This window comes from Mauremys mutica, chromosome 17, assembly GCF_020497125.1.
Source record: "Mauremys mutica isolate MM-2020 ecotype Southern chromosome 17, ASM2049712v1, whole genome shotgun sequence".
Taxonomy (NCBI): Eukaryota; Metazoa; Chordata; order Testudines; family Geoemydidae; genus Mauremys; species Mauremys mutica.
The window spans coordinates 20,791,060-20,815,718 of NC_059088.1; the positions used below are offsets into that span (position 1 = coordinate 20,791,060).

The 24,659-nt window shown below is 58.9% G+C and overlaps 2 protein-coding genes across 9 annotated transcripts in view; one reads left to right on the plus strand and one right to left on the minus strand.

Moving 5' to 3' along the window:
* Window positions 1–1,231: 1,231 nt before the first annotated feature.
* On the plus strand, window positions 1,232–15,687 carry LOC123351664 (immunoglobulin superfamily member 11-like). The gene is made up of 7 exons (XM_044991169.1): window positions 1,232–1,502; window positions 8,822–8,982; window positions 10,228–10,432; window positions 11,357–11,512; window positions 11,971–12,093; window positions 12,956–13,112; window positions 15,139–15,687. The coding sequence occupies exons 1-7, from the start codon at window positions 1,241–1,243 to the stop codon at window positions 15,464–15,466; spliced, it is 1,392 nt and encodes a 463-aa protein (XP_044847104.1). The 5' UTR covers window positions 1,232–1,240; the 3' UTR covers window positions 15,467–15,687.
* A 2,330-nt stretch (window positions 15,688–18,017) lies between these two features.
* Window positions 18,018–24,659, minus strand: part of USF1 (upstream transcription factor 1) — a 30,812-nt gene continuing 24,170 nt past the window's right edge. For 7 of the 8 annotated variants that reach the window (XM_044991172.1, XM_044991175.1, XM_044991170.1 and 4 more), the window contains 6 exons: window positions 24,140–24,338; window positions 23,261–23,348; window positions 22,844–22,902; window positions 20,933–21,027; window positions 18,887–19,015; window positions 18,018–18,443 (listed from right to left, as the gene is read on the minus strand). In XM_044991172.1, the coding sequence (XP_044847107.1) occupies window positions 18,354–18,443; window positions 18,887–19,015; window positions 20,933–21,027; window positions 22,844–22,902; window positions 23,261–23,348; window positions 24,140–24,338 (660 nt within the window). In that variant the 3' untranslated portion in view covers window positions 18,018–18,353. The remainder of the gene's footprint in view (window positions 18,444–18,886; window positions 19,016–20,932; window positions 21,028–22,843; window positions 22,903–23,260; window positions 23,349–24,139; window positions 24,339–24,659) is intronic. The other variant, XM_044991174.1, reaches the window with a different exon arrangement.

Genomic DNA, 24,659 nt, shown 5'->3' on the forward strand with positions numbered 1-24,659 from the left:
ATATAGTGATTGGCACAGCGGGGGCCCGGATCTCAGTGGGGGTCTGCGTGGTGTCTGGCACAGCGGGGGCCAGCTCTCCCCTAGTCCCTAGGCCCTGCCGGAGCAATAATATGAATGAATGGTGACCAATTAGGCACTTCAGAAAACCCCAGTTTAGACCCACCCCTCAGCGCCCCTTGGCACCGTTATCAGCGGGTGTAAAGTGAATGACCCGGGCAGGGTGAGCGCTCAGCACTACCAGCCCCCCAACCCCCCAGGGGAGGGGGAAGTCGTGTCAATCCCTCCCCACCGGGGCTGGATCAGCCAAGGTCGCCTTCGCCGTCTACGTTTGCAGAAAGGGTTTGGAATTTTACCCCTGTCCCTGAGGGATCCTCCCCCCGTCCCTCCCAGGCGGCCCGGGCTGCTGAGCCGGTTCCTCCCGGGCGATCGGGGCTGCGCCGCCGGGGGCTGGTCGGTCCCTGGCTCTGGCGGCCCGCGGGCTGCTTTGCGGCCCCTGCGAGGGGGTTGCCCCAGGCTAAAGCAGCAGCGGCCCGGTATTACCCGGGCCGGGGAGCTTGGCACGGACGAGCTGGTCCCGGGATACGAGCCAGCTCCTGCTAACCGCTTCCTGCATCGTTTTAACTGAGCTGCTGCCAGCAACAGCTAGAGAAGGAGCTTGGGCTGGTCCTCAGGACCCCTGGGTTCTAGTCCCAGCTCGCTGTGTGACCGGGATACGGCCCTTCCTCGCTTTGTGCCTCAGTTTACCATCTCATCCTGCCATTTCGATGGAGTTCTTTGGGGGCAGGGACTGTCTCTGTGCAGCACCAAGTACCAGGAGTCCCCCTCTCAGCTGGAGCCCAGACCTGCTCCTGATACACAAATAATAATAATCCCTGGCTCTTCTCAGTAGAGCTCAAAGTGCTTTACAAAGGCAGTAAGTATCCTTACCCCCATTTCACAGATGGGGAAACAGAGGCACAGAGTGGGGCAGCGACTCACTGGTCACCCAAGCAGGCAGTGGCAGCGTTGGGAATAGAACTCAGGTGTCCTGTTTCCCTGTGTTTTAGTTATGGTCACTGCCTGGAAATCTGAGAACCCCAGATGGGCCCTAACCTCCCTTGTAGAAACAAGAGAGCTGGGTTAAAAAATGAACACATCAGCCTTAGCAAAGCATCGAAGCCAGGCATGTTAGGGAAGGGCTGGCCCTTTAAATGGACAACAAGAACGTTGACAAGTGGTAGAGTAGAGGACTGGACGGCTAATGGGTTCCAGATACACATCGACAGTATCGATCTATCCCCATTCACCCCCTCTAGCTGTCCCCTTACCCCCTTCTCTCTCGCTCTCTCTCAGTGGTTCTCAACCAGGGGTACACGTGCCCTTGGGAGTACGCAGAGATCTTCCAGGGGGCACATCAACTCATCCAGATACTTGCATAGTGTTACTACAGACTAGTCAGTACAAACTACAATTTCATACAGACAATGACTTGTTTATACTGCTCGATGCACTATACACTGAATGTAAGTATAATATTTATATTCCAATTGGTTTATAATTACATGGTAAAAATGAGAAAGGCAGCAAGGTTTCAGTGACAGTGGCTGTGACACTTTCGGATTTTGTGTCTGATTTTGTAAGCGAGTCGTTTTTAAATGAGGTGAAACTTGGCAGGCAGCAAGACAAATCAGACTCCTGCAAGGGGTACAGTAGTCAGGAAAGGTTGAGAGCCACTGATCGATCAATCGATCGATCTACCTGCCTACGTAAAGCATTCGTAAGGGCTGAGGTTTTCTAATAATTGGTCTTTCATTATAATTACTGTGTAATTACCTACCATGCACACCAGAGGAGGGTAAATCAGACTCGGGCTCTAATGTTACCAGATTTGCTCGTTACTTTTGGGTACGCTCCTTTATTAGGGTCACTCTTCTGGGGGTAGGGTTCTGTAATGCTGTCAGTGTTCTGCCTGTGTCACTTGTGTTCTCACACGGAGCTCTGCTTCTCCCTTCTGCAAGTTCCCTCCCAATGGAGCTGTCCTGCAGGACCTAGGTTCCCCAGGGCTCCGTTCTTCCAGCCCCCAAGTCAGCCAAACACCCACCCACCCATTAACAGAGCGCGGCTGGTTAATCAGCACTCCCAAGCTGGCCCCTTATATGTCCCTGGACTCAGCAGGCTGGGTCGAGCAGCACTTCCAAGCTGTCACCCTCATATGCCACGGGCACCGCAATAGCGTACGCCTGAGCAGGCTGGGTCGAGCAGCACTTTCAATCTGCCACCCTCACATGTCCCAGGTTCCGCACGTCCCTATCCCCACTTTCACGTTCCAATTGCTCTGGCTGTAACCCACTTGATGAGCCAACCCCCCAGGATTTTTGGGTGCTGCAGGGAGCTTTAGCTTAAGTACGAGGAGCGTTGCTGCAGAGCGAAAGGGGAAGCCAAAGAACACCCCGGGGGGAGGGAGAGAGAGAAGCAACTAGCTTAACCATGAAAGTGATTTATTGCCGGGTAATAACCGCAGGGGAACCAACCAAACAAAACAGTTATATTAAATCTAACTGAAACTTGGTTATAAAAGTCAGGTTTAGAAAACTAGAACTGATCACACAAGTCAGGTCAGAAGGCTACACCTAGAGCGAGCGAGAGAGATAGAGCTGGGTTCTCACCACGCCGTGAAGCTTGACTTGATTGGAGGTCCCAGGTGGTGGCAGTAGCTGAGGGTCCAGAGTGCTGGAGACAGGCAGAGCCCCCAGCATTTTCAGTCAGAAGAAGATGAAGTCCCAATGGAACTGATGCAGGTGTTGGATCCAGGCATCAGAGCACTTACTCGAGCATGGGTAGGGGTTTTTTTTCGATAGGGAAACAACAATGGTTCAAGGGAGAACACTAGATTTGTCTATGCGCAAACGAGGGAGAATACCAAAGTTGTTTTGTTCAGACTAGACGATAGGAACTGCTCACTCCTGGCTATGGGTGGTGTTCCTTCCAGAGAGCTCACAATGCAATTAGGCAGCTTCAGTGTGACGTTATTGACATGAACTGTGACCATATAGCTCATTGTTGCAACCAAGGTCCTATAGTTGCACCAGATCTTGTACAAAGGAGGTCCCGTAAGGTGTCTATGGAAAGGTTATGATTTGCTGGTGATGATTATGGTATTTGCAAGGGTGTGTCATTTTTGTAGTTGAAGTTAGGAATATTGGCTATGTACTTGTATCTCAATGTGTTTTGATTCTACCTAGCCTCAGTGAAGCGTTTGGTCAGCTTCTTGAGAGGGGACTATTCTCAGTAAGTGCCCAGTCAGGAAACACTTAACTGACAATGAACTTTGGGAGATGCCAATCCACATCCGAGCTTTCCTGGGAACTAACATGTAAACAACGGCATCAGCCTGTAAAGAACTGAGTCATCATGGACATGTGACTCCAAACTCCATCTTGTTGCTGTGATTTTGCACAGGAGAACCAAGGGGTTTCTGCCCACGAGAGAGAATATAAAAGGCCCTGGAAACCCCTCCTTTTGGTCTTCAATCCTGTTTCTTACTTCTGGAGAAACCCTGCTGCAAAGTGAAGCTCTGGACGACCCATCCCAGCTGTGGATGTTCTCCAGAGACTTGAATTGAATTGGTCGGATAACTGCTGAGCTGGGGGCATGCAGGCATGGGCTCGTTAACATCTGGGGCAGAGATCCCCCATCATGCACTGCTTCCCTGCTCTTCTGGTCCCAGAGTTCAGTGTGGTTCTTGCCTTGGAATCTCTGCTCTCCAGTCTGTGTGCTAATGGAGATGCCTCCCTGTCCCATCCTTGATGCAGATGAGCCTAGGGGAGTTGCCTTAATCCTGTCACCCTTGTCCGGAGGGGTTCAGGTGTGTCTCCCACGGCCTTTTCATTGCTTTTTGTAAGTCTTTCTTCTGATCAGCTTTGATTCAAGCAGAGGCTGGGGGGAGGGGTGTCCTTCGTGAGTCAGACAGGCTGGGAACTGCGCCCTGGTTCCCCAAGAACACAGAGCTGGCAGGTAACACTAAAGTTACATATACACCAGAATTTTTACTCCAGTGTTTGCTAAATGCTAATCCAGACACTCATAAATGTTGGGCCAAGTCACAGTCAGGCCTTGTCTGTACCCAAACACTGAACTGCTTTAAGAGTAGCAGGCGGAGGCGCTGACTCCATGGGTGCTCCAAGGCTGGAGCATCCATGGGGAAAAAATGGGGCAACTTCCCTATCAGAACCTCCCCTCCCCCCAGCTCCTTCTGCCCGCCAGTAGGCCCCGCCCTGCACTGCACTGCACCTCCCACCCGCCACAATCAGCTGTTTCGCAGCGTGCAGGAGGCTCTGGGGAGGAGTGAGGACACGGTGTGCTCGGGGGAGGGGTGGAACGGGGCAGGAAGAGGCAGGAGCAGGGCAGGGGTGGGAAGAGGCGGGTGGGGGTGGGGCCGGGGAGGAAGGCATGGAGTGGGGGCAGGGCCTGGGGCAGAGCCGGGGGTCTAGTAGCCCCCAGCACATTGGAAAGTCAGCACCTGTGATAGCAGGGTAGTTAAAGTGGTACAAGGCCAGCTTCTCTGCTGTGGGTGGTGGAACGCACAGCTGTAAAGCGTGTGTCCTGTCTCCCTCTAGTTCCATATGCAGGATAACAGCTTTCTACCGCTGCCAGTGGGAGAGGCATGTGCAGCCATGCTGAAGGGCACAGGGGTTCAAACGCTACTGCTGACCGCTGGGGAGTCATCACACACATATGCCAGGGGTGCGGCCTGGAGAATTGGGAATGGGATGCTGAGCCTTTCACCTCCACGTCTGAGGAGCTCCCCACCCGCGACAGAAACCACCCTTGCAACTGGCACGGAGAGTCCCCCACACTGGCAGCCTCAGCAGGGGGGTCAGGAACGGCCTGAGCTAAGGAAAGTCATCCTGGGGGGGGGGGTCCCCTGAGGTCCAGGGGGATGGGTGGGATGGTCTGAAGAACCCTGGTGCTGGCACCTTAAATCCACGTTGGCAGGGCCCTGGGTCTACAGGGAGGGACTCATGAGGTGGTTGCTACAGGGGGAGGGTCAGGAGGAAAGTTCCCTGGGGGCAGGGTATCCTGGGGTCTCTTCCATGCTGGCGGTGGCCTGGAGGCAGGATACCGGGCTAGATGGGCCCCTGCTGTGCTCCACTCTGGCAGTCACTGTCCCTATTCTCTTTCCGCAAGGTGTTGGGTGGGGGGGGGGGTGAGAACTGGGCCCCGGCAGCTTGCACTGAGCAGGGGGGGCACCGTCGCCTGTGCTCGTTTCCATTGAGCCCTGCCCTGGATTCGGGAGAGGGAGGGGACTAAAGGCGAGTTCAGAAGGGAACAGACAGAGCGAGGCAGCCGGCGGGGAGCGGAGCACAGCAGGGGATGGACGCGCTGATCTAAGTGCCACACGGCCATGGCCCCGAGGGACAGGACCAGACCCCATGGCCACCCCATCAGCCCTGCCAGCCTGTGGCTTCTCAACTGCTACCTGTCAGGTACCCTGGGGGGGGGGGGCATAGGGCTGGGGGCACAAGGGGAACCAGATGGGGCAAGGGAGAGGGGATAATTCCTCTCCTGGCTGGGATGGTGACCTGACACATTCATCTCCAGCCCCTGATCGCTACTCAGGTCGAAGCCCCTGCAGATTGCGATCCGCGGGGTGAGCAGGGCAGCCTGGGGGCTGGAGGGAGGAGGTTTTGCCCAGCATGGGGCTGGGTGCTGGGACGAGAGATGGAATGGAAGTCCCTGAGCTAGGTGCCAATCCTAGATCTTTCACCACCATCACCCCCATGCCCACGGCCAGGGATCCCTGCAGCACCTTGCACAGAGCTCTGTCTCTTCCCCTCGGCCCCCTGCTGACGTGGCCAGCTGCGAGGGGGCTCTGGGTTAACGCTTCCAAGGGGCGTGAGCAGGGGGTGGCACAGGGTGCCCCTCGGGGGGGCGCATAGAAGTGAGACCTCTAGCAGCTGCTGCCTGACACACAATGGCATCCCGGATGCCAGTGCCAAATGGGGATAATACACGATGAGGGGCTGGTTATGCCCAGCTGGCCCAGTGGTTAGGGCACCAGGCTAGAGCTTGGGAGACCTGGGTGCTAGTCCCTGCTTTGCTGCAGACTCCTTGTGTGACCTGGGGTAAGATGCTTAGCTTCCTGTGCCTCAGTTTCCCCTGTGTGCAATGGAGATAGTGGCCCTGCCACATGGGGGCATGGGAAGGTAAATACATTGCAGAGGGTGGGGTGCTCAGACACTGCAGTGATAAGGGCCAGCTAGAGTCCATAGATAAAAGCACTGGGTGTGTCTACACTGCCAAGAAACCCCCTGGCGCTGCGTCTCCGAGGTCAATAGACGGACGGGAGCCGAGGCTTCCAGATTCTCCCCACTCGCTGGGTTCCAGCACCCAGGCTCCAGCCTGAGTGGGATTGTTTGTGCTACGGTTTCACTCTGCAAGCCCAAGTCAATTGATCTAGGCTCGGAGGCTTTGCAGTGTAGACAAATCCCCCGTGTCTGATTCTCGGGGGAATCATTCGCTGTGGGAGCAAAGATCTCGATTGTCCTCAATTTTCCTGCCTCATTCTCACAGTCTGGGCAGGGTGACACTGCTATTTGCACTCCAACATTCGTCCAGGGCCTGCTAATACTTCTCAGAGGGGGCAGCATGTGTAGTGGTTAGAGCAGCAGCGGGGGCGGGGCTGGGAGTCAGGATTCCTGGGTTCTAGTCCCAGCTCTGGGAGGGAAGTTGCCTAGTGGTTAGAGCAGCAGCGGGGGAGGGGCTGAGCACCTGGACTCCTGGGGTCTATTCTCAGCTGGAGGAGGGGAGTGGGGTCTGAGAGCGGGGCAAACTACTGATCTGGACTCCACCTCTTTCTTACCCCCTTGTGTTACCGTGGGCAATTCATGTAATCATCGCGTGCCTCAGTTTCCCACATATCAGTTACCCCTTGAGCCCTCCAAGTGGCAGATCTGCCATAACTGCCTTGCGTTACCAGGCTACATCATGCCTGCCTGGCGCCTTAGAGGTGCCGCGGAGCAGTGGCCTTTCCTAGGCTGAGAGGCTTCTTTGTTCCGGGCCACTGGCATGGGGAGGGAGAGGGGGTGTTGATGACACCCCCACGGGCATGTGGCCAACCATGAACCCATCTCCCAGCAACACGCCCAGGAGCACCAGGGGGCTGGAGACGACCAATGGGCTGAGGAGGGGCAGGAGCCCAGCTGACTGGAAGCCCAGCAGAGCGGCCTTTATGGACACGGGTGTGGAGGGAAGTGTGGACTAGCGGTTAAGGCACAGCCGGGGCACTCAGGGTGCCTGGGTTCTAGTCCCGGCTTGTGGGCGAGTTGCTTTGCCTTCTCCGAGCCTCAGTTTCCCCATCTGTCACTTGGGGCCGGAAAGCTTCCCCATGTGCGCAGCTGTCTGGGAAGTGCTTGGAGATCCTTGGGGCTAAGGGGGATGAGGCAGCAGAGTCTCTCTCATGGGGGCCTCCATTGCCCCCACCTGGAATGGACAGGAACCGCTCATGGGGGGCCGCTCTTTCCAGGCTGCCTTTGGGGGCCCAGCCCTGGTGTTGGCTGCACTGTGCTGGGGAGGGGCTGTCTTAGTGACCAGGCCAGGCCCCCTCAGCCATGGCATCGGCGTGGCTGCCTGTCCCGTGGCCCCTCGCACAGCGCTTCCTAATTAGTGCCAATTACCCTGAGGAGTTGTCATGTCCCACCCCTCCCAGGCCTCCGTTAATTATCTGGCATGGGAATAGGGCAGGCAGCTGGTTCCCACTTTGTGCAGGTCCCTGGAGCAAGTGACCACAACAATCCCCTCCCCGCCACTGCAGGACAGTGCCCCATTGTTCAGCCCCCCCATCTCCTGCAGCCAGCTGAGATCCCCGCCGGGGGGCGTCCCAGCCTGGAAAGGGTTAAGCAGGCTGGAGCTGGTGTGTGACGTCTCCTAATTGCTCCTCCCGCTCCTAATTGCTCCTCCGGCCCCAAGGGGTTAACCCAGCCAAGCTGGGATCGAGGCAGGACAGGAGACAAATCCATGTTAATTACCCAGTGGGACTAATTACTATTGATGGTTCTTTGGCAAAATGAATTGGCAAAACATAGCTGCCCGGTGCAAGCCAGCCAGACACTCTGGCTGCCGCTCCAGGCTTATTCCAACTCCTCAGTGCAGAAATCACGCCCCAGATCTGTGGTGTGCTGGCTGCCCCTTGCGTGTGGCTTCAGGCCAGCCTGGTCGCTCTGGCTTGGGAATCCCCCAGCCAGCCTTGGGCTAGTTCGGTTTCCCCGCAAATCGGCCCAGCCTCAGCCCCGACTTTCTCTTCCTCGCGGTTTCTCCAGCTGCTCCCGGGTTCCTCAGGTTGGAGCAAAGATTCATCCAGGGTGAAATTCCCCTCGGCAACCAGGGATAGGCCCCACGTCCGCTAGGCCCCATGTAATGCCCAGCTCTGCGCGGGTGAGAGCTGGGTGGCTAATGCGGCCAGCGGGGAATGGAGCATTACAGGGACCCTTTGTTCCTGGATCACTTTGACAGTCCTCACGGTAACAGTCATTGGGCTGGCACAGGCCGGATGCTAGAATTGTTCCTGTGCCCAGCTCTAGGCCGTGCCAACGTCACCCACTGCCCGGGGGTGTCAGGTGCCCTCCACCGGAGGGTGGAGGCTGTTTCAGGCCCTTTCTGTGGGATCTGGCTGTTTCAGCCACACAGCTCTGGTTGTCCCGTCAGACAGCATTGGCTGCTAGCAGCCATCCTGGCTAGGGGATCTTGTCTGTTTTTCACTCCTCCGGCTCTGAATCTTGGCCAGGCTCCCAGCTTTCATTGCCAGGATCCTCCCTGCTGACTCCACCCGTTGTGGCTTTTCCAGCAGTGGGCGCGGTGAAGGTGTCGGTGGGCGCTGCCAGCATCCAGGTGGCAAGGGGAGGGAACGCGCTTCTGCCTTGCACCTTCCACACCACGGCCTCGCTGAGTCGCCTCAACATCATCTGGACGGTCACCCCGCTGGCGGAGCCAAACCGCCCCCAGCAGGTAGGTGGGGCGGTTAACCTGCCGTTGCCGAAGGGCGGTTAGCTTCGGTAAGGTCAGGGGTCAAGGTCCCAGTCCGGGATCGGGGCCCTAGGATGCTGCGCACTGTCCCTGCCCAGAAACCTCACAGCCTAGGATGGTGGCCAGAGAAAACAGGTGTGAGAAAGCAATGGAAGAGAGGGGGTGCGAAAGCAATGGTGGGGGGGATCAACACACAAGGTCAAATGAACTTGTGATGCCCAGTAAACAGCCATCCCGGTTCACCAGCTGCTGTCAGATGGCAGAGTTTTGCAGGCATCGCAAGAGAGAGGCGCTGTTGTGAGCGCGCTGTGCAACTTCTCAAAACTGGGGCACCATTAACCTGTGGAGCTCCTTGCTGCAGGATACTAGTGAGGCTAACAGTTTAGCAAGGTGTCGACACACAGGAATAATAGCAGCAGCTGCAGGCACGCTGTCCAGATAAAACAACAAGGGGCAGATTTCAGGGTGGAGCTCGCTAAGGAGTCACGGGGGAGTTCTGCTCCCCTACCCCCCGCTCTGCTCCACCCCGCCCCCACGGAGTACTGCTGCATAGCCGCTTAGGAGCATTGTATGGAGGGGGCAATGAGCCGCCTGCCCCTCTCTCACACTGCAGATCACAGCCCGGCCTCACCTTTCAGGCCACCAACCTAAAGAGGGACTTTAAAAGCAACCCCCTCTCCCCGTCACGAGGGGGAAGGCAGTGCTGGGGCGAAGGTGCTGCCTGGCAGCACCACCCTAGGATGCACCCTTGAACAGACCCCTGTTGGGCTTCATCCTCGAGGGCCGTGCCAGTTCCTCTGCAGTAGGCCCAGCCCTGCTCCTGTTGACACTGGGCTTGGCACTAGCCCCTCCAGGTATAAGAACATACAAACGGCCACTCTGGGTCAGACCAATGGTCCGGCTAGCCCCGTAGCCTGTGTTCTGACGGGGCTACTGCCAGGTGCTTCAGAGGGAATGAACAGAACAGGGCACTTATCGAGTGAGCCCCAGAGCATGGGGTTGTCCCCCTGACCATCTTGGCTAATAGCCATCGATGGACTAGCCTAGCTAGTTGGTGGCAGAAGTGGGATTTGACATAGGCACTCCTGGCTCCCAGCCCAATGCTTTGACCACTGGCCCACACTGCCTCTGCGAGTGCAATGGAAAAGCCCTGTGCTCAATGAGGGAGCAAGGGGAGGCGTCTCTGGCTCACGGGTGGGGTCTTCCCTCCCTCCCCCTCCACCCCAGGTCCTGGCCTATGAGCAGGGAGAGGTGGTGGAGAGTCTGTCCCAGTACACGGGCCGCGTGGGCTTCGCCTTCCCCCCCGCCCAGAGTGCCACCATCTTCCTCAACGAGACACGCAGCTCGGATAGCGGGACGTACCAGTGCAGCGTCATGAACCCACCCGACAGGGACACGCCCAACATCGGGGTCATCCAGCTCACCGTGCTCGGTATGTCAGAAACCCCACCTCACCTCTGCTGCCCCCAGCATCCCTCTACTGGGTGCTTGTCTCAATGTGTGTGTGTGTGTGTGTGTGTGTGTGTGTGTGTGTGTCCGTCCAAGTCCGTGCAGGTCTTGGGGTGGATCTGTCTGTCTCTGTGTGTAGCTCTTGGTGTGTGTGTCTGTGTGAGAGTGTCTTGGGGGCCTGGTTGTGTGAGTAGGTCTGCCTGAGTGTGTGCAGTTCTTGGTATGTGCGCGTCTGTATGTCTGTGCAGGTCAGGGGTGTGTATCTGTCTGGGTTTTGGGGTGTGTGTGTGTCTGAGTGTGTGTGGAGGGAGGTTGGGGTGTGTGTCCCCCAGTGTGGCTGGGAGTCAGTGCTAGTGTGTGTGTGTGCGTGCCCCTATCAGTAGGTGAACGTGCAGACATCTGAGCAGCAGTCTGGGTGTGTGTTGTGTGCACACTTTGTTGTGTACCTCTGTGTTACTTATCTGTGTTAGCCTGAGATTTAGTGTAAAGTGTGCACATGGGAGTAAAGTCTGTGTGTGAGCATGTAGCGGTGTGTCTGTACCATGAGGGTGTAGCTGTGTGTGTTTGTGTGCACAGTGTTTGCACTCAGCTGAATTGTCTGGGCATTGTGTATATATATGCTTGTGTGTGGGAGTGCATGTGCAGTGTGTGTTCATGTGCACTGAGTGTGTTCACTGTGCAGTGTGTGTGTGTGCGTGTACATACCTGAGTGTGTGGTTCTGTCTGTAGCTGGGCCAACCCACCCCCCAGCTCTCTGACGAGTGCTAACAACCCCCAGTGCCTGGGCTCTCAGTAGCTGCTGTGGGCTCTGGGCAGCCCAAGGGCCCTGGGGGGAGAGGGTGGGGGCGGGGGGGCTGTCCTGTCCACAGCAGGTCCCCCCTGACAGGGCTGGTCTGTGTCCCTGCAGTGCCCCCCTCCAGCCCCGAGTGCTCCAGCGAGGGGAGTGGGGAGGAAGGGGGGGACGTCCACCTGTCCTGTGCCGTGCGGGAAGGCGTGCCCACCCCTACCTTCAGCTGGGAGAAGATCCCCCCCGACACGCAGCCCCTGGTGATGAGCTACACAGGTACTGGGAACGGCAGGGTGGGGGAGGGGGTGCGGCATGGAGAGGGACCTGGGTCCCATTAGCAGGGACTCTCCCCGAGCACGTGAGCCCTACATGTACCTGTGCCAGGGTCACATGCCACGGTGCCTACGTTGTGCACACAGGGAACGTGGCATATGCGGTGCTGCACCTACCACGAGACATGCAGAGTTTGCCAGATGCCGTGTGACAGGCATCTTCTGGCAGCAGAAGCCAGTGGGGAGTGGGAGGGGGTGTCTAGTGGCTGGACCCACAGAAGGAGACGAGTCTTGTCCCACCACCGGCAAGGCAGCCATCCCCTTGAGCCCACATGGCAGAGGCCCCGTGCTCAGCCCCCAGGGAGCTGGGTTCTAGTCCCGGGCCCCCAGCTGGCCTGGGGTTGGCTCCAGTGTAACCTGCTCCCTTTCGTTTGTCCCCTCGCTCTCCGGCTGGCGGGGCAGAGGCGCGCCGGGCCCTGCTGACCCTGCAGAACCTGACGGCCGCCACCTCGGGCCTGTACCGCTGCACGGCCTCCAACGCGCTGGGCTCTGGCTCCTGCGCCCTCCAGCTGCGCGTGCGCCTGGGTGAGTCAGGGCTGGGGGGGAGGGGAGGGGAGCCCACTCATCAAACACTGGGCACTGATTGGACACTCGCCAGTGCCGGCGCCCAACCCCAACGAGCCCTCTGATTGGCTACCCAGAGACCAAACTGGTCCCAGCTGTGAAGCCAGCCCAGATGCCACCAGCACGGCCCTCTGGAGACAGCTGCCCACAGTACCCGCCCCGTCCCTGGGGTACTAAACCTGGATCAGAGCAGAGCGGCTTCCATTGGGGGCTGAAGCCCTAAGAGGGGAGATGCCCGCACCCAAAGCCAGCATCTCTGCGCCTCTAAATCCCTGTGGCTAACGGCTAGGCCTGGTTGGAAAGGATCCGTGGGAAGGTTTCTCTGTGGGAAAGGGCTGATTCATTGACAGCAAAATGCATCAATTTCGATTCGATTTCATTCTGGGAAATGAAATGATGCAAATATGGAGACGGCCAAGGTTGGCCCTTTCCGGATGGGAACGTCTCGACTTTTCAGTTCGAAGCCACATTCCATTTCAGTTCTTTCCTCGTACAGTAGTAGGGGGGAAAGGAAACCTTTTAAAATAACGAAACTGGAAGGAAACATTTTGATCAACCCAACGGTGTCTTTGTTCTGGAATTTAATTGCCTGGGAAATGTGGAAATTGTTCATTTTTGTTCTGTGCCAGAAACTTTTTCCAAACTTGCGGAAAACCTGATTCCCGCCCATCTCTGCTGACAAATCCAGCACTGGGGCCGTCTGCTTTGGCCAGCCCAGGTCTGCTGCACCCCCTGCTACCACGATCCGCCTTTCCTGCCACCCGACCATCTAGGCAGCAATTCACCGCCGAGCCGCTGGTGACCTCCTGTTGCTGTGTTTCAGCCCCACAGGGCACGCTGGGCATCGCGGTGGGCGTCACCGTCACCCTGACCATGGGGCTGGTGCTGCTGGCTCTCCTAGCCCTGGTGCTTTGGTTGCACCACCAGAGCGTGCGGAAGTGGCCGGAGGAGGAAATGGAGGATTCGTACAATGAGATCAGGTGAGCTCAGTTACCTCCCTGCTGCTGTTTGCAGCCCCTGCCCTGTGTTGCCAAGTGAGTCTCATGACATGTGTTTTTCTTAAAGCCCCAGCAGCCAGAGTCCTGTGATTTTAGGAGACACTGCTCAGCTTTCACTGAGGCAAAAAAGTAAATTTCTGGCCTTTACAGTTGTGTAGAAAAGCTGGAAAATGTGGCCCCGAATGGCTCAAAATCTACAAACAAAATCTGATACAGATGATTTAAAAAAAAATTTTTATCATCATCACTGTGACAGAGTTCCTCCTCTACTCTGGTGGGTCCTGCGCTTATTGGCAGATTTGCTCACCTCAGTGATCTTCCCCACAGTCTGGGTCAACTTCTCCTGTGTCTGATCAGGAAGTTGGGGGGGGGGGAAACCCAGGCCCACCCTCTACTCCGGGTTCCAGCCCAGGGCCCTGTGGATTGCACCTGTCTAGAGTGCCTCCTGTAACAGCTGCATGACAGCTACAACTCCCTGGGCTACTTCCCCATGGCCTCCTCCAAACACCTTCTTTATCCTCACCACAGGACCTTCCTCCTGGTGTCTGATAACGCTTGTACTCCTCAGTCCTCCAGCAGCAGCAGCACCCCCTCACTCTCAGCTCCTTGCGCCTTTTGCTCCCAGCTCCTCACATGCACCACAAACTGAAGTTAGCTCCTTTTTAAACCCAGGTGCCCTGATTACCCTGCCTTGATTGGCTGCAGGTGTTCTAATCAGCCCGGCTGCCTTAATTGGTTCTAGCAGGTTCCTGATTATTCTAGTACAGCCCCTGCTCTGGTCACTCAGGGAACAGAAAACTGCTCCTCCAGTGACCAGTATATTTGCCCTCGACCAGACTCCTGGACCCCACTGGCCTGGGTCTGTCACATTACTTATTAGATGTATTATGGTAGCACCTGGGATCCCCAGTCCTGGACTGGGCCCCCTTGGTGTCAGGCGCTGTACAAGCACAGAACAAAAATATGCTCCCCACCCCCCATCCCCGAGAAGCTTCCAGTCTGCAGGGAGCAGGGTGGGGTTTAATTGGGGGTGCTCTCCCCTTGCAATCATTGATGACCCCAGTACTGTCCTAGGGGAGCGAGGTTGGGGGGGGGTAAAAGGAGAGGGCAAAAGTGGGGTATAAAGTATATAAAGTGGGGTACTGGTGCCCGACAGCCCGATGGGGGTGTGTGACACCGGTCAGCACGCCAGGCCCTGCTCTCCACCCAGCAGCAGCTTAGCTGGGGACAAGTGTTCTGGGGAGGGCTTTGGAGGTGGCCGATGAGGGTGCTTTGCAGGTGTTCACAAGAAGCGTCCCCCATATGAACGGGGCAGGAGGGGAGCGAGCACGAAGGGGCTTGCTTGAAAAATCTCATAGGTTTGAAGCAGCTGTAATTTTTTCGGGGGGAGGGCGGGAGATGGGATTTTGGCACACGGGGGCGGGTGCCAACGTTGCTGATTCAGGGATCGCTGCGGAGGTGCTCTGGCCGGTGTGAGCCCAGCACAGTGCCCCCCCCACCTCACTCCTACCCCGCCCCCCCACCTTGCCCTCATCCCGCCCCCTACAGCACAGCGCCCCCCCACCACGCCCCTACCCTGCCCCCCTACACCACAGTGCCCCCCACCACGCCCCTACCCTGCCCCCCTACAGCACAGCACCCTCCCACTTTGCCCCCTACAGTACAGAGCCCCCCCACCACACCCCCATCCAGCCCCGTACAGCACAGCACCCCCCCACTGGGCCCCCTACAGCACAGCACCCCCTACTGAGCCCGCACCTGCCCCCTGCAGCACAGCACCCCCACACCTCACCTCTACCCCACCCCCTACAGCACAGCACCCTCCCACCTTGCCCCCTGCAGCACAGCGCCCCCTACTGAGCCCCTGCCTGCCCCCTCACCTGCCCCCTGCAGCACAATACCCCCCCCATCCCTTGTTTGCCCTTCCGGGTCAATGGGCCCCGCCGGTTCTGTGCTGCCGTCACGCCCAGGGCAGAGGCTGATGCTGCTGTGCACAATGTCTCCCCAGAGTCGACAGCCTCTCACCGCGGCGTCTGATCGTAGCCAAGACTCTCTCCAGCGACATCCCCGTGGCCAACCTGGCAGCAAAGCCCCTCTGGCTCTTCACCAGCTCCACCCCCACCACCACCTGTGCCACCCGCCAGCGTGGGCTGGGCGAGGGGAGTCCGGCGGCACTGCCCGGGGGGCTGCGACAGTCAGCATGGGCAGCGCCCCAGGGCAGGAAGAGGAGCAGCAGCAGCCTCTCCGAGGAGGGGTCCCTGCCAGGCAGCCAGGCAGCGGAGGAGCCAGCCCCAGCCAAGGCGCTTCCCCCCAAGCAGCCCGGATTCCTGGTCTAGGCAGCGGGTCCACTGGGCACAGAACTGGGGGGCCGATGCCAGCAGCCAGGGCTCCCTGGGCAGGCACATTGTGCACAGGCAGCAGCCTTGGGCCACGCTGCTCCCACCTGCCGGGCTCCAGTGGGAGCTCGGGACAGCCCCCCCCCCCGCCATCACCGCCCCCCCCAGCCAGCCCCATGTCCCTTGGCACTCAGCCCCCAGGCCCTTTCCCTTGGGCAAAGCCCCCAGGCTGGGTAGCTCCTCTTCTGGGGAGGCAGCTGCCCAGCCCCACAGCCCAGGGGCCAGTCAGGTGTCAGCCCCAGAGGCCTCTGCCTCGAACCCAGGTCACATACAGACTGGGCAGACGCAGGGTTAGCGTCCCCGGCACGGCTTCAGGAGCCCCCCGCCAATCTGGCCAGGCCGGTGCCCCTCCGCGGAGCCTGCTGCCGCTGCCAGATCAGCTGGGAGCCGCGACCTCACCAGCAAAGGCTGCCTTGCCTGGCCCCCGGGTCAGCGCCCCAGTCGCAGGCCTCTGCCGAGCAGCACCTCCTACTGCTGAGGGGCCCCGGGGTCAGTCCTGAACGCCCCAAGGCCTGGCGAGCGAGGGAAGGGGATGCGCTGGAGCCAGCCTGGCTCGAGCTGTCTGGGTTTGGAGCATCCCCTGCCTCGGGCTCACGACTATTCAAGGGAAAAGGCTGGAGATGCTCAGGTGATTCTCGAGGGGACATTCTGCCAGGGCCAGGGCTAGCGCCAGCTGGAAACCTGCCCCTCTGAGGGGTCTGAAGCTGGGTCCCTTACATCACACGTCCTTTCTGAAGATCCCCCACCACCAATGCAGCCCCCATGCCTAGGCCCTAGGCAGGGGGCAGGAAGCATGAAACCACAGAGGAAGGAAAACGGAGGCGTCTGCTCACGGGGCAAAGGAGAGAACAGAGGCAGCTGGAGCAAGGGCAGGGGATCCCCAACATTCAGGGGATGATCGCCTCTGTGAAGCCAGGATGTTCTTTATCTCGGCCCCCACCCCACAGGGATGAGCCAGGACCAGCCACTGGCTACTGCTGCATCCTTGGCTGCTGCCTGGCTCCCATGCAGGAGCTCTCCCAGGGGTGGGGAGATCTGTCCCCACTAAGAGCCCAAGTTTTCCCCTAGTTAAAGGGCCCAGCCCACCTCTGGTACCTGAGTCAGCAATACCCGGAGTCTGCCTGCACGACCGATACACCCCCGGTGGTGGTTGGGTGGCAGAGACAGGCGCCTCGCTGTGCACCGGAGCTGCACCCCCCGCTCACAGGCACGGGCAAGGTCCCATCTAACCGTAAACCAGAACTGGGCGTTAACCCCACCACAGCAGCAGCAGGCCCCGAGCCTGCCAACCCACAGGCACAAGCCCCGAGCCGCCAGCTGCCCTGCAGGACAGCCCATGGCCCCCAAGGCAGATTCAACAAGCAACACTGAGCCCCCTCCTCTCCCCCAGTCACACCTCCAGGACCCCAGCCCCACTCCAAAAGAGGGGCTCTTCCCCCTCCCCTCGCACTGCACAGCTCATATCCAGCACCCCCTCTTCGGGAGCTGTGGGACATCCTCGTGAGCCTTTGGGTGGCGGAATCAGGTCCTACATGGGGACCCTCCTGGGGCCTGTGCACTGCAGATCAGTGATCGAAGTGGCCCTACAGGTGAGCTGGCCCTGTGCTTCAGTAGCCCAGTCCTGGGGGCTGGAGGGGGTAGCAGCAGGGCTCCTGCCCCCTCTCCCGCCCACCCCTTCCAGAGCTGGATTGGGGGGTCCCTGCCAGTGAAATAAAAGCAGCACCACATGGAAAAACAAATCACTATTTTTATTTATTCTGCTTTTTAAATTCAGAGAATTAAAAAAAGTCAGAGACCAGCAGAGCCAGGCAGTGCCAGCCATGGGAGGGGGTTGGGGGAGGGGCAGGTGCTGCCCCCGGTATGTCGCCATCCGCCTCCCCCACAGCGAACGGGTCAGTGGCTTGGCTGACAGCGCCTGCGGGGAAGGCTAGGTGGAGGCAGGCTAACGCGCTCCAGGCAGGAGGGCCCAGGGCACAGCAGTGTTTCCCCGGTGCTGGTAGCTGCCCTCCATGGCACATGCTCAAACAGCCCAGGCTGGGGGTGGTGAGGGCACCAGGGAGGAACGGCTGAAGGCAGCACATGGGTGGGGGCGGGTGCCGGAGCCGGCTCCGGGAGAAGCGACCGGCTCCCTGTAGGAGCGGGGGCGGGGGGAGCTGAGCCGAGCCGGGCTGGGGAGAGGAGAGTCAAGGCAAGGGGTGAAACGGGACAAAGCGCGTGTGCCTGCTCCGCCGGCGGTGAGAGAGGAGATGCGTGGGCGGGTGCGTGGGGCTGATGGGTGGCCATGCTCCTGTGCAGGCCTGAGATCGCGTGCACATGCGCGGGAGAGCTACCAAGGGGAGACGTAGCAGTGGGCGAACACAGGCATGCGTGGCAGCGTGACTGGGCGCAGAGGCCCACGCGCGCACCCTGCCTGGCTGCCCACAAGCGGGGGCCACGCCGGGAGCAGAACACCAGTTCATTCCACCACAGCAATAAAAATACTTCTTAAAGAGACAGCATCAGCTTCTTTATTCAAACCAGCTCCGCCGGGGCAGGGGGCAGCCGGCCGAGTCTCTGGCCCAGGCTGGGTGGGAGCTCTAGGGGGAGGCTCTGGGCCAGGCTCGGGGGGAGCCCTGAGGGGAGGCCCGAGCGCTGGGTTCAGCCCCAGGACGCTGACGCTGCTGCTTTCGGGTCTGTACAGCAAGAGCGAGGCGCTGCAGTTCAGGAGCATCGGCAGGCGAGAGCTGCCTCCTGTGGGCAGTCGTGACTGGGGGGGTCCCTCCTCGCCTTGTGCCTTGGCAGACCCCAAGGCTGGGGGTTCAGCCGCTCCCCCCATGCCCCTCGCCAGTCAGTGGGTGTCGTTCTTGATGATGATCTCCACCCCGTGCTGACGCAGCTGCGCCCGCAGGATCAGGTTCTTGTTCTTGAGATCGTCCACCTGGAAGGGGGAGAGGGCGTCAGGCTGGGGACCTGCCCCGGCCCTGCGCTAGCCAGAGGTGGGTGCTGCCTCCTCGGAGTGGGCTAGAAGCTCCTTCCCCGACCCATCCCCTACAGCTGCCCCGGGCACATGGGGTACAGGAACAATGCTGGGCTGGCACAGCCTCCTCCTCTGCCCAGCGGCAGGACAGGCTCTGCCTGAGTCGGGGCTGAAGGCGGAGCCCAGTCCCGGTGGCCCATCCAAGTGCTTGTAGCTGCCAGGCAAGGAGGCCAATGAGCAGCAGAATCAGAGCCGAGTCACCCGCCGTCTAGCCATGGCACACCAGGCAGGTGGCCGCTGCTCCCAGCCCCCCTCCAGCTGGGCTGGATCGGCTCTGGGGGCCGAACGGGGATGGCTGCCCAGGCCCCAGGGCCAGCTGGCCCCCAGCAGCACCCCATACTCACCTGCTGCCGCAAGACGTCGTTGTCCATCTGCAACTGGTCGAGGCCCTGCAGCTCCTCGGAAAGGCGGTGGTTGCTCTGCCGCAGCTCCTGGATGTAGTCACAGGCTTTGGAGAGGATCCCTCCCTTACTCTGCAGAACAGAGACACGGCTGGGAAGGGACGTGGGCCAGAGCAGCAGGACATCGCCACTGGGGCTGGCTGGGAACCATCAGCCTCGGCCCCTGCTAAGCTGGGGTTTCCTTACCCCTTTCACCAGTGCAAGGCCCTGCGTGGACGCGCCCGTTCTCCCCTTGCAGCTTTGCTTAAGCCAATCAGCAACGGGTTTAAACTAAACCGAAATAAGCGTTCACACTGGAGCTAAAGCAGCACAGGGCCTCAGAGACAGCGCCTCACTGCCCCTGCCCCTTGCCAGCCCCAGTGGCCAGGAGCCCAGCTCTCAGTGACAATCACCCCACACAGGGATTGGCTTCGGCCCGAACTTGGGAGCAGACGGAAGGGTTTCCGCACAATTCACCCCTCTGGAGGAGGCTTCTCCACAAGTTCTGAGCACGCAGGAAGGGGGCTGCACCCGAGCACGACCATGGCCCTGCTAGGCTGCGGGCTGGCAGAGGGCAGGGCTGCACAGAAACGTTTGCCTCCCCCCTACAGTTAGGTTGTAAATTGGTTTAATCAGAGCAACGCAGCCCCCACGTGGAAGCCATGAATACGATTTAACCCCCACCCCGAGCAAGCTAGCGCTGCAGGGAATCAAGTGACACCAGACTGACATGAGCCAGGCTGGAATGAATCCCGGGCCCAGGCAGGGATCTGCACCTGTTGAAGTCAGTTAGCTTCCCAGCGCTTGGTTAATCTGCTGCAGCGGGTGTGTAGGCCGGGAGGGCTGGATTCATTGATTCAGATTCCCTGTCACCTGGTCCCTTGTGTAGTCGTTTACAGCAGCGCAGAGTGTCGCGTCGCACACAAGGGACAAGGGCCCATCCCTACAGGGGGAGGCGCCGAGTGCAGAGCTACACACCGGCTTCGGAGCACTTAAACGAGTGCCTTGAGCGCATGAACCACGACCTGGGAATGGGGAGCGGCGGGGGTGGGGCGATGCTATGGGAGGGACACAAAACCGTCTTGCCAGGTAGCCCTGAGCCCAGCACTGCGGTGGGGGAGGGGAGTTACGTCCATACACTAGGACCCAGAATCCTCCTCCCTCCGTCACTCCAGAGCCACCTGGGGCTTAGAGCAATTCTCCTCGCTCTCCCGCTCGCCCAGCAGGGACCTCACCCTCTGCAAAGCGCTGCCCAGCCATCAGCAAACACAGCTGGGGATGGACCTTCCTGCCCTGGTGCAGCCAGGGAGAGTGAGGCAGAGACCTTGCATTTCCTTGCCCAGGGCCACGTCTGCTGACTTCAGGGACAAGAGTCAGTTGCTGCTTTTTACCCTCTTGCTAATGCCGCACAGCCAGCCTGGTGAAGGGGGAGGGAGCTGGAGGAGTCGGGGGGAGCGATTCCTCTCTGACAGCCCAGCAGGGCCAGCCTGGCTACAGGGGAGGGAGCTGAAGGGGTTTCTACTGACAGCAGTGACAGTGACCTTTACAGTGACATCGTTAGGGTTCAGTGTTAACATCCCATAGGGATGAACAGGGCAGTTGACGGCCCTGGCACCAGCCGTTCCCTCTATGAAAAGTTTCTTTGCAAGCGTGAGGACTAGAGATTTCAGAGCTGTTTTTCAATGAATCGGGCTCCAGAGCCCAGTTCTGCACCATCAGCACAGTAACCTGGAGGTAGATGAGCATCTGCAAAGCTGCTAAACTGCATAACATCTGAGAGCACCGGGGCTTGTCAGTCTGAGGCAGATTTTAGCCAATGACCTACTGGTAAAAGGCCTCTTCACAGCGCCCCCCAGCCACCTGCTCAGGCCGGGGGAGCTATTGGAAGCAGCTGGTTCTAGAGAGGGGGGTTGAATTCGACACTGGCGTAGGGAAATGCAGCCAGTGCAGTTTGGCCACCTTACACCGGCCCCTGGACCGTGACCAGTTCTTCCAGGGGGGCTCCCTTACCTGACCCGACTTGGTGTTCTCCATGGAGCAGTCCGGGATGATCTTGGAGAGCTGCACAATCCAGTTGTTGATCTTGTCCCTGCGTCGGCGCTCCACTGGGGTGGGGAAAGGGGATGGAATTTCAGGAAGGTTCCCAAGCTTACAGGAACCCCAGCCCCAGGGCCTCTGGGACTGCAGACGGCTACCCTCACCTCAGCCCAGGTTTCCCTAGTGAGAGCTGTGCCCTGAGAGCTGAACACGGCCCTCCTTGACAGGTGTCTCTACACCCACCCTGGCCATGGCTGGAGGTGGGATCCTGGGAGGAGAGAGAAAACGGGAACGGGAGAACGGCGGCAAAGAGGATCTGGTGGGGGTTGGATTGCGGAGGGGAAGGGTGGAGAAGGTAGGATGGGGGCTGGAGATGAGACCCCAGGCTCGTTGAGTCTAATTAGCAGTGTCACCTCATTAGGACAAAGAGCCCAACGGGTGGGGCAGGAGCGATTAACCCTTTCCTTGCTGGGATGCTTCCATGTCTGCTGCAGTGGGAACAAAGGCCCCTGGCTAGGGAGCAGGCACAGCCGCTTTGTCATGCTGGGAGAACACTGTCATTGGAAACCCGGAGCTGAAGTTAAGCTTAAGGACCCAACCCTTTGACAGACAGACAACACACAGGCCAGGCACCCAAATCACCTTAACTCTGCCCTCCAATGCCCTAAGGCTGGGGGAGGAACCTGAGACACCATGTCTGTCTAGAAGAGTGGTTCTCGACCCATTTACTATATGCGACCCACAATGTGTTATGCGGGCCGCATCCAATACTAGCTGGGTGGCCCTGAGGATGTCCCATGGGCTGCAGCTGTGTGCTGATGGGCCACAAGCAGCCCATGGGCCGCAGGTTGAGAACCACTGGTCTAGAACATGCCACTTCCCTGACCGCAGACATTCGAGTCCTACACTTGGGATCGCAAGCTCTGCCCTTCGTACAGCCTCACGCTGCGTGCGGAGAGCCGCGGGAGAGGTCCCCAGCCCCTGCTCTTCTGGTTCCACTGAGAGCTGGGCACGTGCACACATGAGCCCCTTGGGCCCGCCTCGGGCCTTCCTGCCCTGGGAAGGGAAGCCAGCGCGACAGACAGCAAAGAGCCTTCTTGATTACCCACAAGGGCAGCAGCTCATCCAGACGTCCTCCGAAAGGCCCTACGCCGAACGATGCTAGGGATGGGACGAGGCCAGAAGCGTGCCCACATTTAAGATACCCACAGCTGCAGCCTGAGCGCCTTCAAACCCTTGCTCCCAGAGTACCATCTTACAGGTATCAGAGGGGTAGCCGTGTTAGTCTGGTTCTGTAAAAGCAGCAAAGAATCCTGTGGCACCTTATAGACTAACAGACGTTTTGCAGCATGAGCTTTCGTGGGTGAATACCCACTTCTTCGGATGCAAGTGAAGAAGTGGGTATTCACCCACGAAAGCTCATGCTGCAAAACGTCTGTTAGTCTATAAGGTGCCACAGGATTCTTTGCTCATCTTACAGGGAGCCTGCAGAGGTGGGGAACGTACAGGGTTTTCAGGGTCGGCCCCAGCTAGGAGCGGAACTACGAAGGGATGGCTGGAGGCAGAGTTAAGGCCTGGTTGGGTGCCCTACCTGTGCACGTCCAGATTTTCAAAGGACTTAGTTGGTTTTAAGTTTAAACTTCTTAGCTGTGGATTTCCGGGGCTGATAACTACAGTGCTCCCACTGGCATGTGCTTTCCATCTTAAGAGAGCTTTTCCATCTGGGTGGGAACAGATCAAGGGTTAACCAAGGGAAACGGCGCCTTACATCTACTTCTGAAGGCAAAATTCCCCTGGGATCTAAAGCTGCTCTCAATGGAGGACGCTCTTGCTTCTCCCCGCCCCAAACCCCAACCTCCCCACCCCGAGGGCCCCTGCCCCTACCTTCATTGTGTTGTGCTCGGCGTTTCTCATCCCGGGTCGTCCGAGGAGCTTCGGATTTCCTGAAAAGCAAACAACCCCACCAGGCAGTGTAACGCAGATGCTCCGCACTGAACGACAAGCCCCATGGCACATCTCCAAGCGCTTTACTCAGGCTAGAGCTGTTTTACAGGGAGGGAAACTGAGCCAGGGAGTGGCGTAACGATACACAAACAGCAAGCCAGTGGGACAGCCAGGAACAGAACTGGGAAATCCCGACTCCCAGCCCCATGGATCAGCCCACAGCTGCTCCCCATAGCTGTGGATCAGAACAAAGACTCCCACTCTCCCCACAAGTGGGAGACATAAGAAAGAAGGCTACTAGGGAAGGAGGAGGAAAGCGGGGTTAGAAGCCGCGCATGGGGCTGGACAAACACTCACGGAGAGTAGGGGTGATTCCTGGGCGCGATAGATCTCTGAGCTCCGCCCTGCAGAACTTCCTGGGGTGACATCATCACGAAGAACTGCCCTGAACAATTGGAAACACAAGAGATGGGATCGCAAGGGGGAACGTTCGCACAAGGTATGAGAGAAAGCCGTATGCGTGGGAGCACCGCTGACCCATCTCTGGGGTGACCGCACTGGCTTCATGCGCTGCCAGCGTATCTGGACACAGGAGGGAAATGCATCGGCAGCAGCTGCTCTGCAACAAACAGGGCTTGAACCTCTGGGTTTAGGTGACGCTCAATTTGTGGCCTGGTTTTGGGAGGTACCAAGCAGACAACTCCCAGAAGTCAGTGGGAGGCAGCAATCCTCAGTACCTCTGAGGCTACAGATTTGTAAGGGGCAGGATTTAAGTCTAGAAACAAGAGGGGACAAACGGAGCCAACTCGAATCAGCATTGAGGTGTCTTCTCTGAATTTAAACAGTCCCACTGCTGGGAACAGCTTTGGGGAGAAGCAGGGAGTGAAACCGAGAAGAAGCAAAAGGCAAACTGACCAGTTTAGAATCAATATCCCAGCACAGAGCGAGCGAAGCCCCACTGGGGCAGAGCGACCCCGCTCTGGGGTGCTCTGTGCTGGCGTAAAGGGGAGGGAGGTCCCTGCTCTCCAAGGCAGCCTCGAGGCTGAGCAGCCCTGCAAGCCGGGGAGTCCAAGTTCCCGGCACGCCAGGGAAGCCCATCGGCGTGGTAGCAGCAGAAGGCTGCACCGCCAGCATGGAGGACTCCACAGCTGACCCACGTCGGAGCCGGCTGCACAAGTCACGCGAGACAGGCCCCGAGAACGCAGGCTGGGTGTCCCAGCCCCCAAGTCATCCAACCTGTACCAGTGGGTGTGGCCTGCCCCAAGAGGGCCTCTGAGTTCTGGGTGGTCACCACCGCGGTGGCCGTGGTCCCCGCACCGGCAGAGGTGCTGGTGTCGGCCACGGCTGTCGTGGGGAAGTACGTGTAGTGGGTCTCCGTGGCTGTGGCTTCCGTTTCAACAGCATCTTCGCTGGTAAATGCACCCTGGATAACAGCCTGGAGCAGACAGGGGCAAAGGAAAGCGAGATCTAGAGCAGAGGTTCCCAAACTGTAGGGAGTGGGTCCCCAGGGGCAGGATGGGGTTATCAGGGAGGCGCAGGACCCAATGGGGCCACACTGAAGGGCTGGTGTACGGAGGGGGCTCTGTCTGGCAGGGGAAGCAGGCTTGGCTCTGTGTGGGTGGTCTCCCTGCCTGCCTCGCTCCCACACTGCCACAGCCCCCAGTGGGCAGTTCCCTTTCTCTGCTGGGGAGGCCGGTGGGGACTCTGAGTGGGCAGCAGAAGGCTGCGCCCTGGGAGTACTGACCCCCAAGCGAGG

Excerpts from the sequence above, each read along its gene's own strand:
- LOC123351664 (XM_044991169.1), top strand. The coding sequence starts at position 1,241 with ATGGGTTCCAGATACACATCGACAGTATCGATCTATCCCCATTCACCC. Across the intron at positions 1,503-8,821 it reads CGATGCACTATACACTGAAT|CAGTGGGCGCGGTGAAGGTG; the intron begins GTAAGTATAATA and ends TGGCTTTTCCAG. Across the intron at positions 10,433-11,356 it reads CATCCAGCTCACCGTGCTCG|TGCCCCCCTCCAGCCCCGAG; the intron begins GTATGTCAGAAA and ends GTGTCCCTGCAG.